The sequence below is a fragment of the Phyllopteryx taeniolatus genome, chromosome 8, assembly GCF_024500385.1.
Source record: "Phyllopteryx taeniolatus isolate TA_2022b chromosome 8, UOR_Ptae_1.2, whole genome shotgun sequence".
NCBI lineage: Eukaryota > Metazoa > Chordata > Actinopteri > Syngnathiformes > Syngnathidae > Phyllopteryx > Phyllopteryx taeniolatus.
In genome coordinates, this window is record NC_084509.1 from 3,903,586 (window position 1) to 3,916,049 (window position 12,464).

General features: G+C 42.3%; 1 protein-coding gene across 2 annotated transcripts; it reads left to right on the forward strand.

Annotated features, from left to right (window-relative positions):
* Positions 1–1,798: 1,798 nt before the first annotated feature.
* On the forward strand, positions 1,799–9,942 carry LOC133482120 (uncharacterized). Of its 2 annotated transcripts, none has more exons than XM_061781806.1 (7): positions 1,799–3,186; positions 4,450–4,579; positions 7,825–7,918; positions 8,355–8,488; positions 8,585–8,706; positions 8,772–8,969; positions 9,276–9,942. In XM_061781806.1, exons 1-7 carry the CDS (start codon positions 3,176–3,178, stop codon positions 9,391–9,393), a joined length of 807 nt encoding a protein of 268 aa, XP_061637790.1. In that variant the 5' UTR covers positions 1,799–3,175; the 3' UTR covers positions 9,394–9,942. The 2 variants fall into 2 exon arrangements, with proteins under 2 accessions (XP_061637790.1, XP_061637789.1); XM_061781805.1 differs by having other exon boundaries at positions 8,564–8,706; positions 9,276–9,939.
* The last annotated feature ends 2,522 nt before the right edge of the window (positions 9,943–12,464 follow it).

Sequence of the window (12,464 nt, forward strand, 5' to 3'; positions counted from 1 at the left end):
GGTTGAATCTATTCTCAGACTTTGCACTAGAGTACACCCTGGACTGGTCGGCAGTCAATCTAGGGCACATAGAGACAAACGACCATTCACACATACAGTGGGTATGGAAAGTTTTCAGACCCCCTTAAAATTTTCACTCTTTGTTATATTCCAGACATTTGTTAAAATAATTTAAGTTCATTTTTTTCCTCATTAATACAGCACCCCATATTGACATGAAAAAAAAAGCATAATTTTTGAAATCTTTGCTGATTTATTAAAAAAGAAAAACTAAAATATCACACAGCCATAAGTATTCAGACCCTTTGCTGTGACACTCATATATTTAACTCGGGTGCTGTCCATTTCTTCTGAACATCCTTAAAATGGTTCTACACCTTCATTGGAGTCCAGCTGTGTTGGATTATACTGATGGGACTTGATTAGGAAAGCCACACACCTGTCTATATAAGACCTTACAGCTCACTGGCCTCCATAATCCTGAAATGGAATACGTTTTGGACAACCAGAACCCTTCCGAGAGCTGGCCGTCTGGCCAAACTGAGCAATCGGGGGAGAAGAGCCTTGGTGAGAAAGGTAAAGAAGAACCCAAAGATCACAGTGGCTGAGCTCCAGAGATGCAGTCGGGACATGGGAGAAAGTACTAGAAAATCAATCATCACTGCAGCCCTCCACCAGTCGGGGCTTCATGGCAGAGTTGCCCGATGGAAGCCGCATGGAGTTTGCTAAAAAAACACCTGAAGGGCTCCAAGATGGTGAGAAATAAGAATCTCTGGTCTGATGAGACCAATATAGAAATTCCATCCATCCATCCATTTTCTGAGCCGCTTCTCCTCACTAGGGTCGCGGGCGTGCTGGAGCTTATCTCAGCTGTCATCGGGCAGGAGGCGGGGTACACCCTGAACTGGTTGCCAGCCAATCGCAGGGCACATACAAACAAACAACCATTCGCACTCACAGTCACACCTACGGGCAATTTAGAGTCTCCAATTAATGCATGTTTTTGGGATGTGGGAGGAAACCGGAGTGCCCGGAGAAAACCCACGCAGGCACGGGGAGAACATGCAAACTCCACACAGGCGGGACCGGGGATTGAACCCCACTCCTCAGAACTGTGAGGCTGACGCTCTAACCAGTCGGCCACCGTGCCGCCCAAAATAGAAATTCTAAGTGGCATGTGTGGAGAAAACCAGGCACTACTCATCACCTGTCCAATACAGTCCCAACAGTGAAGCATGGTGGTGGCAGCATCATGCAGTGGGGATGTTTTTCAGCTGCAAGGACAGGTTGCAATCGAAGAAAAGATGAATGCAACCAAGTACAGGGATATCCTGGACAAAAACCTTCTCCAGAGTGCTCAGAACAGTTGAGAAATAAAGTAATTGCCTGCCATGAATGGCGGCCGCACTGAATCGGTTGTCAAATACATCGTTTATCCGCCGACATATGAAGGCTCGTAAATAGTGTGTTTAGATGGGTTTTCCTGAAAGTCCTAAACAAAACCTGGCAGTCATAAATGAAAATGAAATTTCATTCGAAAACCTTTTTTTAAGTTATTTGACGTCAAAATCAGCGCCTTCTCAATGATGTTCATCAGGCAGAAATGAACTAAGTTCAATTCACGTTCGCACAAAATATGAATTAGTTCATGAACTTTCGTTCATTGAACTCGTTCAGGTACAACACTGCCTACGGACAATTTGGAGTCTTCAAATAACCTAACGTGCTTGTTTCTGGTTTGCAGGAGGAAGCCGTATTATGGGGAGGGGGGGGGGGGGACACACAATCATGGGAAGAAAACATGACACGTAGGGTGGTAGACGTGAGGCAGATACACTAGCTGCTATTCCACCATGTAGCCATCTTTTATACTCAATTGCAAAATAGACATGGATGGTTACATAGCTATGAGAGGAAATCAATGTATAATCAGGATTGTCCGTTAAAGCATCCAAATAATATGAATGGAAGATTAATTGCATTTTTTTTCAATTGAGCTGAGCAGACCTAAGTGTGAACAGATTTGGGCTCCCATGGTTCCAATTCAATTCAGCCTATGAAGGAGATTCTTCAGTTGGTTTGCCATACAATTAACGGTAATGTTACAACAACTTTTTGGCATCTTTAATATTTCTGCTTTGATCAAATTTGGTGAAAATTGGAGAGGTATAGCTTGCCCAATATTAATATGGCGGCTCATACGCTGAGCTTTGTGATGACTTCAACCATGGGTGGTGGAAATCCACCTATACTCAATAAGAGTAATATTACAAATGATTTATAAAATAAATGTAACTATTATTAACTAACAGATGAAAAAAAAATACTTTTAAAAAAGTTGTTATAAGCAGCACCGGTGACCTAGTGCTGAGTGTTTATGCCTCACAATCGAGTGGCTGAATCTCAGTTCCGGCTCTCCACTTTGGTGTGTGCATGTTCTCCCAGTGTCCCTTTGTTGACTTTGTGTTAGAGTCTTATAGGCATTAATAAACATATTTTCAGAAGACTTTTTTTTTTTAACTGTCCATATGTAACACCTTTTATCCATATTTCCCTTCATTGCTCACTTATTCACCACCCATTTGTTGTCAGCTGGGATAGGTTCCATTTCCCCCACAATGAGAATTGACAATTTAGAAAATGGATGGATGAAGTCTTGTTGTACACTTCAACGATTATTTTTGTGAATGCCCTATACGTGAGCAGCTTAAACCACAAGAATGTTAAAGGAGTGGACACAAATTCACAGCAAAGGAGGGCTGCAGTAACATGAGACATGAGGCAGCAGCAGCCCATTATATAACAAACAAGGTAACTCAGGACAAACAAAACATTTACTTCTATTAAGTCACACTTATCTCTCCCTAGTTAAGGTAATCAAAGTGTCAAATTAGATGATTTTTCACCATGACAAAATGTGCTCCTCCAACCTTGTAACGTTGACTGCCTTTCTAACTTGCACACGGTTGCTAGGCAACATACACACAGTCCTGTAGCACTGGGAGCGTCTCACCTGACAGAGGCAGCTCAAGAGCAGCAGAGCATTTGCTCTCCGTGAACGCCAACACGAGAATTCGGCCTCCATGGGTCACGGCCGCACCTTCGCACAGCCCGATGGAACCGCTCGCTATGCGTTGTTAAAGGCAAGCAGAGTTCACCAGCACAAGATTGGGACATGTCAGAAAGGTGAGACCATTGTTGGGCTCCAAACATCAGATAACACTTGTTTAAGTGTAACCTGAAGTCACTCTGTTTCTCTGTTAATATTACTTAAACAGGGAAGTCATTACTTTATATTTTGACATTAGAACAAATACTGTATATGAGGCACGTGACAAACTTAAAATAGCCCAGTTATGCCAAAAATTAAATGTATGCAATGTAGAAATTCTGCATTACTCCAATGCCAGTTTGATTTATTTGTGTGTAAGGTAGAAGTAACTTTAATTTTATTTGTCCATGGATAAATATTCAATTTACCTCATCCAATGTAAGGCAATAGGCAAACTCCCGTTTTGGGTCATTGAGGACACCTGCATGGTTAATTTGGCCTTATCCAATATTTTCCAAAAATATACAGTTTTGATTGACACTGCTTGAGAAGTATTAATTTAACAATAGGGTTGTCATTTTTTTTCTAATTCACCGTGGTGTATAACTGGAATGCATCAGTATACTGTATTTTGGTCTCCTTATTTGGCTACATGATTGGGTCACCATGTTATTATGGGTCTAATAGTGCAGGTGTACCTAAAGTTGTTGTAACTTGATGGGATAAAATGAATAAAAATAAAAATAATAACTTGGATTTATATAGGGTGGCACAGTAGAGGACTGGTTAGCACAGCCGCCTCACAGATCTGGCCACTCCAGTTTCCTCCCACATTTCAAAAACATGCATGGTAGGTTAATTGAAGACTCTAAATTTTCTGTAAGTGTGAATGTGAGGGCTAATGGTTGTTTGTTTATATTTGCCCCGCGATTGGCTGGCAACCAGTTCAGGGTGTACCACGCCTCTCGCCCAGAGTTACCTGAGATAGCCACCATTACACCCGCGACCCTAGTGAGGGTAAGCGATATGGAAAATGGATGGCGGGATGGATGGATGGATTGATATAATGCCTTCAAAGAGTTCCAGGGGTTCTTTTAGGACAAAGATGACTCTTCACACTAAAAAAACTAAATAAATGAGATGTCAACTTAAAATGATTCCTCATCAACCCTAGCAGGGCAATGTTAGCAGATAACTAAAGCTCAAACTGGTTCATTTTGTCCTTTGTATTCAATCAATTATAGAGGGGCACACAGACTATTATAAACCAGTCGCAGACCTGCTCAGGTGTCCCAGGTTGTAACTCAACCACTCGGCTGGTGGTCAGGTTCTCAGTACACACCAGAGCTTCTGTTACAAACAACATCATGTGCTCCTTTTCCTCCTCTTCCCTTCAGTTCTTCAGGTGTGAACACTCTCAGCGACAGCCTCCCCAAATCCCATTTGTCCCACTACTCCAAGCTCGGTGTGGCACACTTGCCTGCCTCCGTGCACCGGAGTCCTGATTCTGGACTTGGATCGACGCCTGTAAGTGACTTCTTTATAGTTTTCTTTTTCCCTTCATATCCTCCCTACTTCATCCTTACTGAGAAAAATATTCTTAGTACAGTACAATATACAGTAATGTACATCACATGGCTAATTATTTAAATCCATCCATCCATCCATTTTCTGAGCCGCTTCTCCTCACTAGGGTCGCGGGCGTGCTGGAGCCTATCCCAGCTGTCATTGGGCAGGAGGCGGGGTACACCCTGAACTGGTTGCCAGCCAATCGCAGGGCACATAGAAACAAACAACCATTCGCACTCACAGTCATGCCTACGGGCAATTTAGAGGCTCCAATCAATGCATGTTTTTGGGATGAGGGAGGAAACCGGAGTGCCCGGAGAAAACCCACGCAGGCACGGGGAGAACATGCAAATTCCACACAGGTGGGGCCGGGGATTGAACCCGGGTCCTCAGAACTGTGAGGCTGACGCTCTAACCAGTCGTCCACCGTGCCGCCTAATTATTTAAATATCTAAGTTAATTCTTTACTGTATCTTTTTCTTAAGCAAAAACAATAACGGATGAAGTCTTTTAGTAAACTTCCATAATATTATATTTTACATTTAATACACAGTGATTCAATTGCTATAATGAATGTCTCTGATGTCTCATAAGTCTAATAGTGATGGAATAATATTTCTAGTCTGTGTCTATTGTGCAGCTCAATGAACTCTACCGAGCAAAAGGTAACTGCAAAATACGCGTGGGACAAAATATCAATACCATGATATATGACTTTGGTATCTCTCGCAAAGTAATATGGATACACACACAGGTATTAAAAACATGAGCAGTGTTTTTAATGATGATGTTTTTAATATAACGTGGATGTCAGGATTGTCAATTTGTGCATCTAAACTTAAATGTATTTTTTTTTGCATGATTGCTGCTCAACTGCTCATGATTTTATTTTGATAAAAATCAAAAAGAGATTGTTGTTCTTTTTGTTCAATTAATTAATTCCCACCCTTGCTGCATGTATGCGACATGAGCGGGATAGAGTCTTGGCAACGTTGCACATCTGTTGGAGCACCCGCACGTCAACTACCAAACGAGGTAGTTATTTTTTCAAGGAAAACAAAAAGAAAAAAAAACAAAAAAAAACAACAAAAAAAACATGAAACGCTGAGAGAGATTAGTTCTAATCGTATATTATAGCAGTTTGTGGTCTACTTAGGTGATTGTTGCCCATCGCTTAACTTAAAGGGCACATACTGTAGAAAATGTACTTTTTAGTGTTTGTATATAAATACGTATTTGGGTCTCTCGAGTGCCTTCCCCACTCATCAAATTAAACTACCAAGTAAATATTTGGTGCCTATTTTTGAAAATATGTCTGTGAGCAAGCTGTTCTGCACTTCTGCCCCACTGTTATGAAACACTGGGGCTAATTAACATAATATCCACCCCCACATTGATTATCTTAGCCAATGACTAAATCCGCTAGACTAAACGAAGTTCCATAGCGAAATAGACACTTTGACACAGTGGCCAAAGTGCAAACATTTAAAAAGGTCTATAATTCTTGAACGTTGAGGTATTTTGTTGACAGCTTATCACAGACATGTTAAGACACTTGGGAACTGTTAGAAATTGGGGGGGGGATACATAATATGTCTCTGTTAACCAAGGACATGAATTACAGATTCTGTATGCTGTGTGCTTTAGAAATTGACAAGTGTGTTTATTTTGTATTTGTGATATTTTGGCCATGCTGTCCGTATGAAGCAGCATCAAAGTGGAGCAGGCTAATCTTTGTGTGTGCAGCGACAGAGGACAGTGTAAAGTTTCCCCACGAGGTTGAACAGGTCAATGAGGGAGTGACAAAGGATTCCATTAAGCACCTGGCCAAATAGTGACATATTCTATTTCATTGGAATGTCGATAGATTGGATTCGGAGAACATTTGTAGCCAACAACAAATTACAAGACATGATAGCACACATCGTATTACTGAGAGTATACCGCATAAAAAGTTTAACTTTTACAACAAAGTGCTTCATCAAATAAGTTGTTTTCCTTAATGGGACATTTAATAAATAGTAGTAGTAGTCGTAGTCGTAGTAGTAAATTTGGGACATTTAGTATCAGCGGTGCACTCACTGGCCAGTGTACATTAAAACTGTGCAGTATAGATAAATGTGAATCACACTTTGACTGCCTCCCAAAGTTAATAAAAATACATTATAATTACAATGAACCCTAGTTATGTTTTAAGGGTGCTAAGATATTCAAACCAAGCACCACTGAACTGCAAGGCAGATATGCTAACCACGAACTCACCATGCTGCCCAGCTGAGATCATTTCAATCAATCAATCATTTCCCATACCACTTATCCTCACTAGGGTCGCAGTGGTGCTGGAGCCTATCCCAGCTGACTCTTGGCGAGAACTGGTCGCCAGCCAATTGCAGAGCAAACAACCATTTGCCCTCACATTCACGCCTACAGGAAATTTAGAGTTTCCAATTAACCTACCATGCATGTTTTTGGGACGTGGGAGAAAACTGGAGTAGCTGGAGAAAACCCACACAGGCACGGGGAGAACATGCAAACTCCACACAGGCGAAGCTGGATTTGAACCCAGGTCCTCAGAACTGTGAGGCAGATGTGCTAACCAGTCGGTCACCGTGCAGCCCCGAAATAATTTGATTAAAAAAAAATATGCAATCTGTTGTTTAAATCCATGCTTTTATAGGAGTGTCTTGTGTATCATCGGCCTAAATGAAGTCACTGTGATAGAACATTTGTCCTGAGGTAACATCAGGTAACAAGCACAATGCTGCACTAATGGGCATTTATGTATGGTATGGTTCATTAAACTACCGTGTGCCATGACTTCCCCTATTTTCTATTGCTCCCCTTCTTTCCACTGTTATGTCCCAGCTGAAAAGACATCAGATCAATGAATGGACTTTGATTACATTTTGCGAGAAGATGCGAATGAAACTACTAACTACTCACTGCTTGGCACTTTTTCATCACTTTTACTCTGTCCATTATTTGCTTTATCACCAACGACTGGGTGTGAGTCATAACATTCTTGCATTTACGAACAGTGCATGCATATTTTAAGTGGAAGCTTTACAGTAATGCTGGATTAAACCACTTGGAAAATATATAGTTTGATGATGAATCAGAGCTGTGACATTCCCAATTAGAGGATGACAATGTTTAGCCATGTCATGCCACACTCCACCACATGCTTTCTCCTTTGCCCACAGCTTCCATCCAGTCGCTTCCGGTTTGCCTCGTGGCATCACCTGCCGCAGTGTGACCTCACCGGAGATCAGCTGACCTGCCCAAGGGTCCGAGAAGGTGTGCCTCAGAATGACATAACTGTGGTAGTACTTCGCAGTGGTTTATACCAACCTGCACTGCATCATACTGAGATTTTGGTGTTGCTCATATTGGGGCTTGTGAATATTTAATGTCACTGTCCCGTTTTGAACATCCATCCATCCATCAATCCATCCATTTTCATCCACTTATCTGGGGTTGGGTCACATGGGCAGGAGCTTAAGCAGGGAAAAAGTCTCTAGTCCAGAATCACATTCAATTTGTAGGGTGTTATGTTTTGTCATTTGGTGTAGTTCAATAAAATAAAATATTAACTGGCGACCAGTGGGGTGTACACTACCTCTCGGTCATGGTTAGGATAGGCTGACATTGGATCAACTGTTCTAACTGTCATTGTTTTTACAATGAGGTCGATGGATTAAAAAAAAATATATATATTTGCTGGCACCCAAAGGGCCATCTGATGAGGACCTCTTTCAAAGAGAGGCAGATTCAGCCTGCGTGGAGAGATGGAGGAGGAAGAGGAGGAAAGAGGAGGAGGCACAGAGTTGGGAAGAGAGGAGACAAGAGAATTGGGAAAACTGTCTGGTGAGTTTTGACACGTTTGTCTTTTATGAAAGAGAAAAAGATAGTTCTTCCCTTCTAACTTCTGCCTCCTCATAGGAGCTAAATCTTTCCTACCAGGATTTAGGGGACGCTTTTCAGCAAGAAAACTTCCTCCGCATCCTCCGCAGGTTGATCCGTGTGCAGAAACTACAGCTTGTCAACAACTCTCTCAGCAACCTGAGTTCTGTCTGTCTGCCAAGGTAACAAGGAGCATCAATCATGCAAAATAAAGCCAATACAATTTTCCTTTCTGGTGTCTTTTCAGGTGCAGGATATTAAATCTGCACCAGAACCATCTAGTGTCTTTACACCAGTTGCCAAAACTTCCGGCCGTGGAGCAACTTTGCTTGTCCGAGAATGCCATCAGCTCCCTGGCAGGATTGGATGTATTGAGCAACAGTCCTCTGCGATCCCTAAACTTGACCCTCAATCCAGTGACCTTCAGTCAGGACTACCGTGCATGGTAGAGAGCTCAAACAACACACATTTCAGAATCTGTTACCATGTGTCCTTATACAGTATAGTGGCCGGGGGGGTTTATTTACTCAACTATAATGTGGCAAACGTTGCTGTAATAAATGCCAAGAAATTATCTTTTTCATATTATTCCTGCAATAGGTGTAGGACAAAATACATGTTTCATTTTTACTCCCTGAAGTTACATTAGCCTCGTGTCCTAATACTTTTGTCAGTGGTGGCTGCACAGTAAAGGCAGCATGCACCTATCATGCACTCTTCTTCAACTCCTCTGTTGTCTGCCTTCACGCAGTGTGTTCTCCTGCTTGCCAAACCTGGAGATCCTGGACGGAGTCCCGATGCTGCCAGCAGACCATCTCCACAATGGACTACACTTCCCACGAATCACAAGGATGTGCAACATTTTGTGACATTTTCCATGGATGAATATGTACTGTGTTGACTCACATCTACTGACTCACAGCAGAAGAAAAACAAAATTACCTTAAGTGCCATAATATTGCCAAAATCACGTACCCAAAATACAGTTTGTTGGAGATTCATCCATATATGGTCAAGTCTTGTTTAAAGTGTGTCAAACTGTAAATATACTGTTGTGTCCCCTCTGCACAGGAATTTTTCATTCATCCATGCATTTTCTATACTGCTTGTCCTCATTATGGTTGTGGGTAAGTGGAAAAATTTCCAGATGACTTAGGGTGAGAGTAGGTACACTTTGCGTGGGGGAACACAAACAATCATTCATACCACACTGGAATTAATTTATCCATATCTGCTCTATTATAATAATTACAACATAACGCTTACCTGTTAATTCACCAAACCTATATGAGTACATCAGAATCAGAATCATCTTTATTTGCCAAGTATGTCCAAAAACACACAAGGAATTTGTTTCCGGTAGTTGGAGCCGCTAGAGTACGACAACAGACAGTCAATTGACAGAGAACACTTTGGAGAAATAAAGACATTGACAAAAAAACAGTCACTGAGCAGTAAAGGGTTGCTAGTTATCTGGTAATGCCGGTACATTTTTTTTTTTTTTGACAATTGTGCAAAAAGATGCAGAGTCCTCTAGCACTTAGAGCAGTTCAAATGACTAATATTGCAATAGTCCGGTGCAATGACCATTGTGCAAAGGGCGCCGAGACTTCAAGGAGTGTATGCGGTTTAAAGTGACGAGTAGTGCGATAATCTGGGACAATGTTGGTTGTGCAAATGTTGCAGATACTCCTCAATCAGTGTGCAAATGGAGCAGATGCTACTCTGGCATGAGTGGCCAGTATATGCAAATAGTGCAGCATGGCGAGACAACTACAGTGAGTGCAGGAGTAATGTATGATCGGCCCCACAGAAATGCGACAACGAACTCAAGTCAAAAAATTGCCAGCATGTTGTAATGGAATTGTAGGTTAGGTGTTTAAGAAGTTGATCGCAAGAGGGAAGAAGCTGTTGGAATGTCTGCTAGTTCTAGTTTGCATTGATCGGTAGCGCCTACCTGGGGGAAGGAGCTGGAAGAGCTGGTGACCGGGGTGCGGAGGGTCCGAGAGGATTTTGCACGCTCTTGTCTTAGTTCTGGCAGCGTGCAAGTCCTCAATGGGTAGGGGGGTACCGACAATCCTTTCAGCAGTTTTGATTGTTCGTTGCAGTCGGAGTTTGTCCTTTTTTGTAGCAGCACCAAACCAGACTGTGATGGAAGAACACAGGACTGATTCGATGACCGCTGTGTAGAACTGTCTCAGCAGCTCCGGTGGCAGGCCATGCTTTCTCAGAAGCCGCAGGACGTACATCCTCTGCTGGGCCTTTTTTTTAAGGACGGAGTTGATGTTGGTCGCCCACTTCAGGTCCTGAGAGACTGTAATTTGAGAGACAGGAACTTGAAGGTTTCGACGGTTGACACAAGGCAGCTGGACAACGTGACAACATCCAATAAGTACTGCCAACCTACTTGAACATCAAACTGAGGTAGCCAATATCTTACTAGAAAACAATGAAGCAGACACAAACTACCACTTACATGCCTCATTGGCATGGATTCAAGTGTGTATGTGTTATCTGCAAAGAATAAAGTCTCCATGTTGGTGGGGGAGAGACGATTAACCATTAACACTTGTATGTTTAGGTCAGGAAGATGGGGTTGTGATTAGCAGGGAGTACTTTTAAAATCTGAAGCTGTTTTACAAAAAACATTTCTGAACATCATGGGTAAGCAACATCATCACAGCTTGACGCTGAACCTGGTCACAACAGAATTTAGTAGGATCTTGTTCAGAGAGAAATTAGTGTAAAACAGACACGTTTTTCTCACAATATGATATCACCATAATCAGCATACATTACAGTACACTATTGGCTTTGCTTATTTGACACGTTCATTCAATAAAAATAGAAAAACAAATTCCATCCCGTAGAACAAAATATACTATACTATCAAATATACTGGACCACTACACCCAAGGTGATCAGCGAGACAGGCAGGAGAGTACTTGGTGTATCTTCTGGCAGGAAAGGAGAGAAGGAGACTTGGTGGTGGAACCTCAAAGTACAGGAAATCATACAGGGAAAGATGTTAGCTAAGAAGAAGTGGGGCACTGAGAGGACAGAGGAGACAGAAGAAAGGAATACATGGAGATGTGACATAGGGCGAAGGTAGAGGTGGCAACGGCCAAACGAGGCATATGATGACATGTATGCTAGGTTGGACACTAAAGGAAAAAAAGATCTATACAGGTTGGCCAGACAGAGGGATGGGGATTGGAAGAATGTGATTAGTCGAAGTAAAACAGAATACATGTGCATGAATGAGGGGGGTGGCGGGGGAAGGGTGAGGCTACAGGGAGAAGAGATAGCGGGGGTGGAGGACTTTAAATACTTGTGGTCAACAGTCCAGAGCAATGATCAGTGTGGCAAGGTAAGGAAACAAGTCCAAGGAGGTTAGAATAGATAGTGGAAGGTGTCAGGTGTGTTATGTGACAGAAGCTTCTCTGCTAGGATGAAGGGCAAAGTTTACAAGACAGTGGTGAGGCCAGCCATGATGTACAGATTAGAGACAGTGGCACTGAAGAGACAACAGGAAGCAGAGCTGAAGGTGGCGGAAATGAAGATGTTGAGGTTCTATCCAGGAGTGACCAGGTTGGATAAAATTTGAAACGAGCTTATCAGAGGGACGGCCAAAGTGAGATGTTTTGGAGACAAAGTAAGAGAGCGCAGACTTCGATGGTTTGGACATGTCCAGAGGAGAGATGTGAGTATATTGGTTGAAGGCTGATCAGGATGGAGCTGCCAGGTAAGAGAGTCTGAGGAAGACCAAAGAGAAGGCTGATAGATGTATTGAGGGAAGACATGAGGGTAGTTGGTGTTAGAGAGGATGCAGGATATAACCCTACATGGAAGACGATGACACGCTGTGGCGACCCCCTAACGGGATAAGCCGAAAGGAAACGAAGAAGACTAATTAAAATCAATTAACAGAACAAATAAA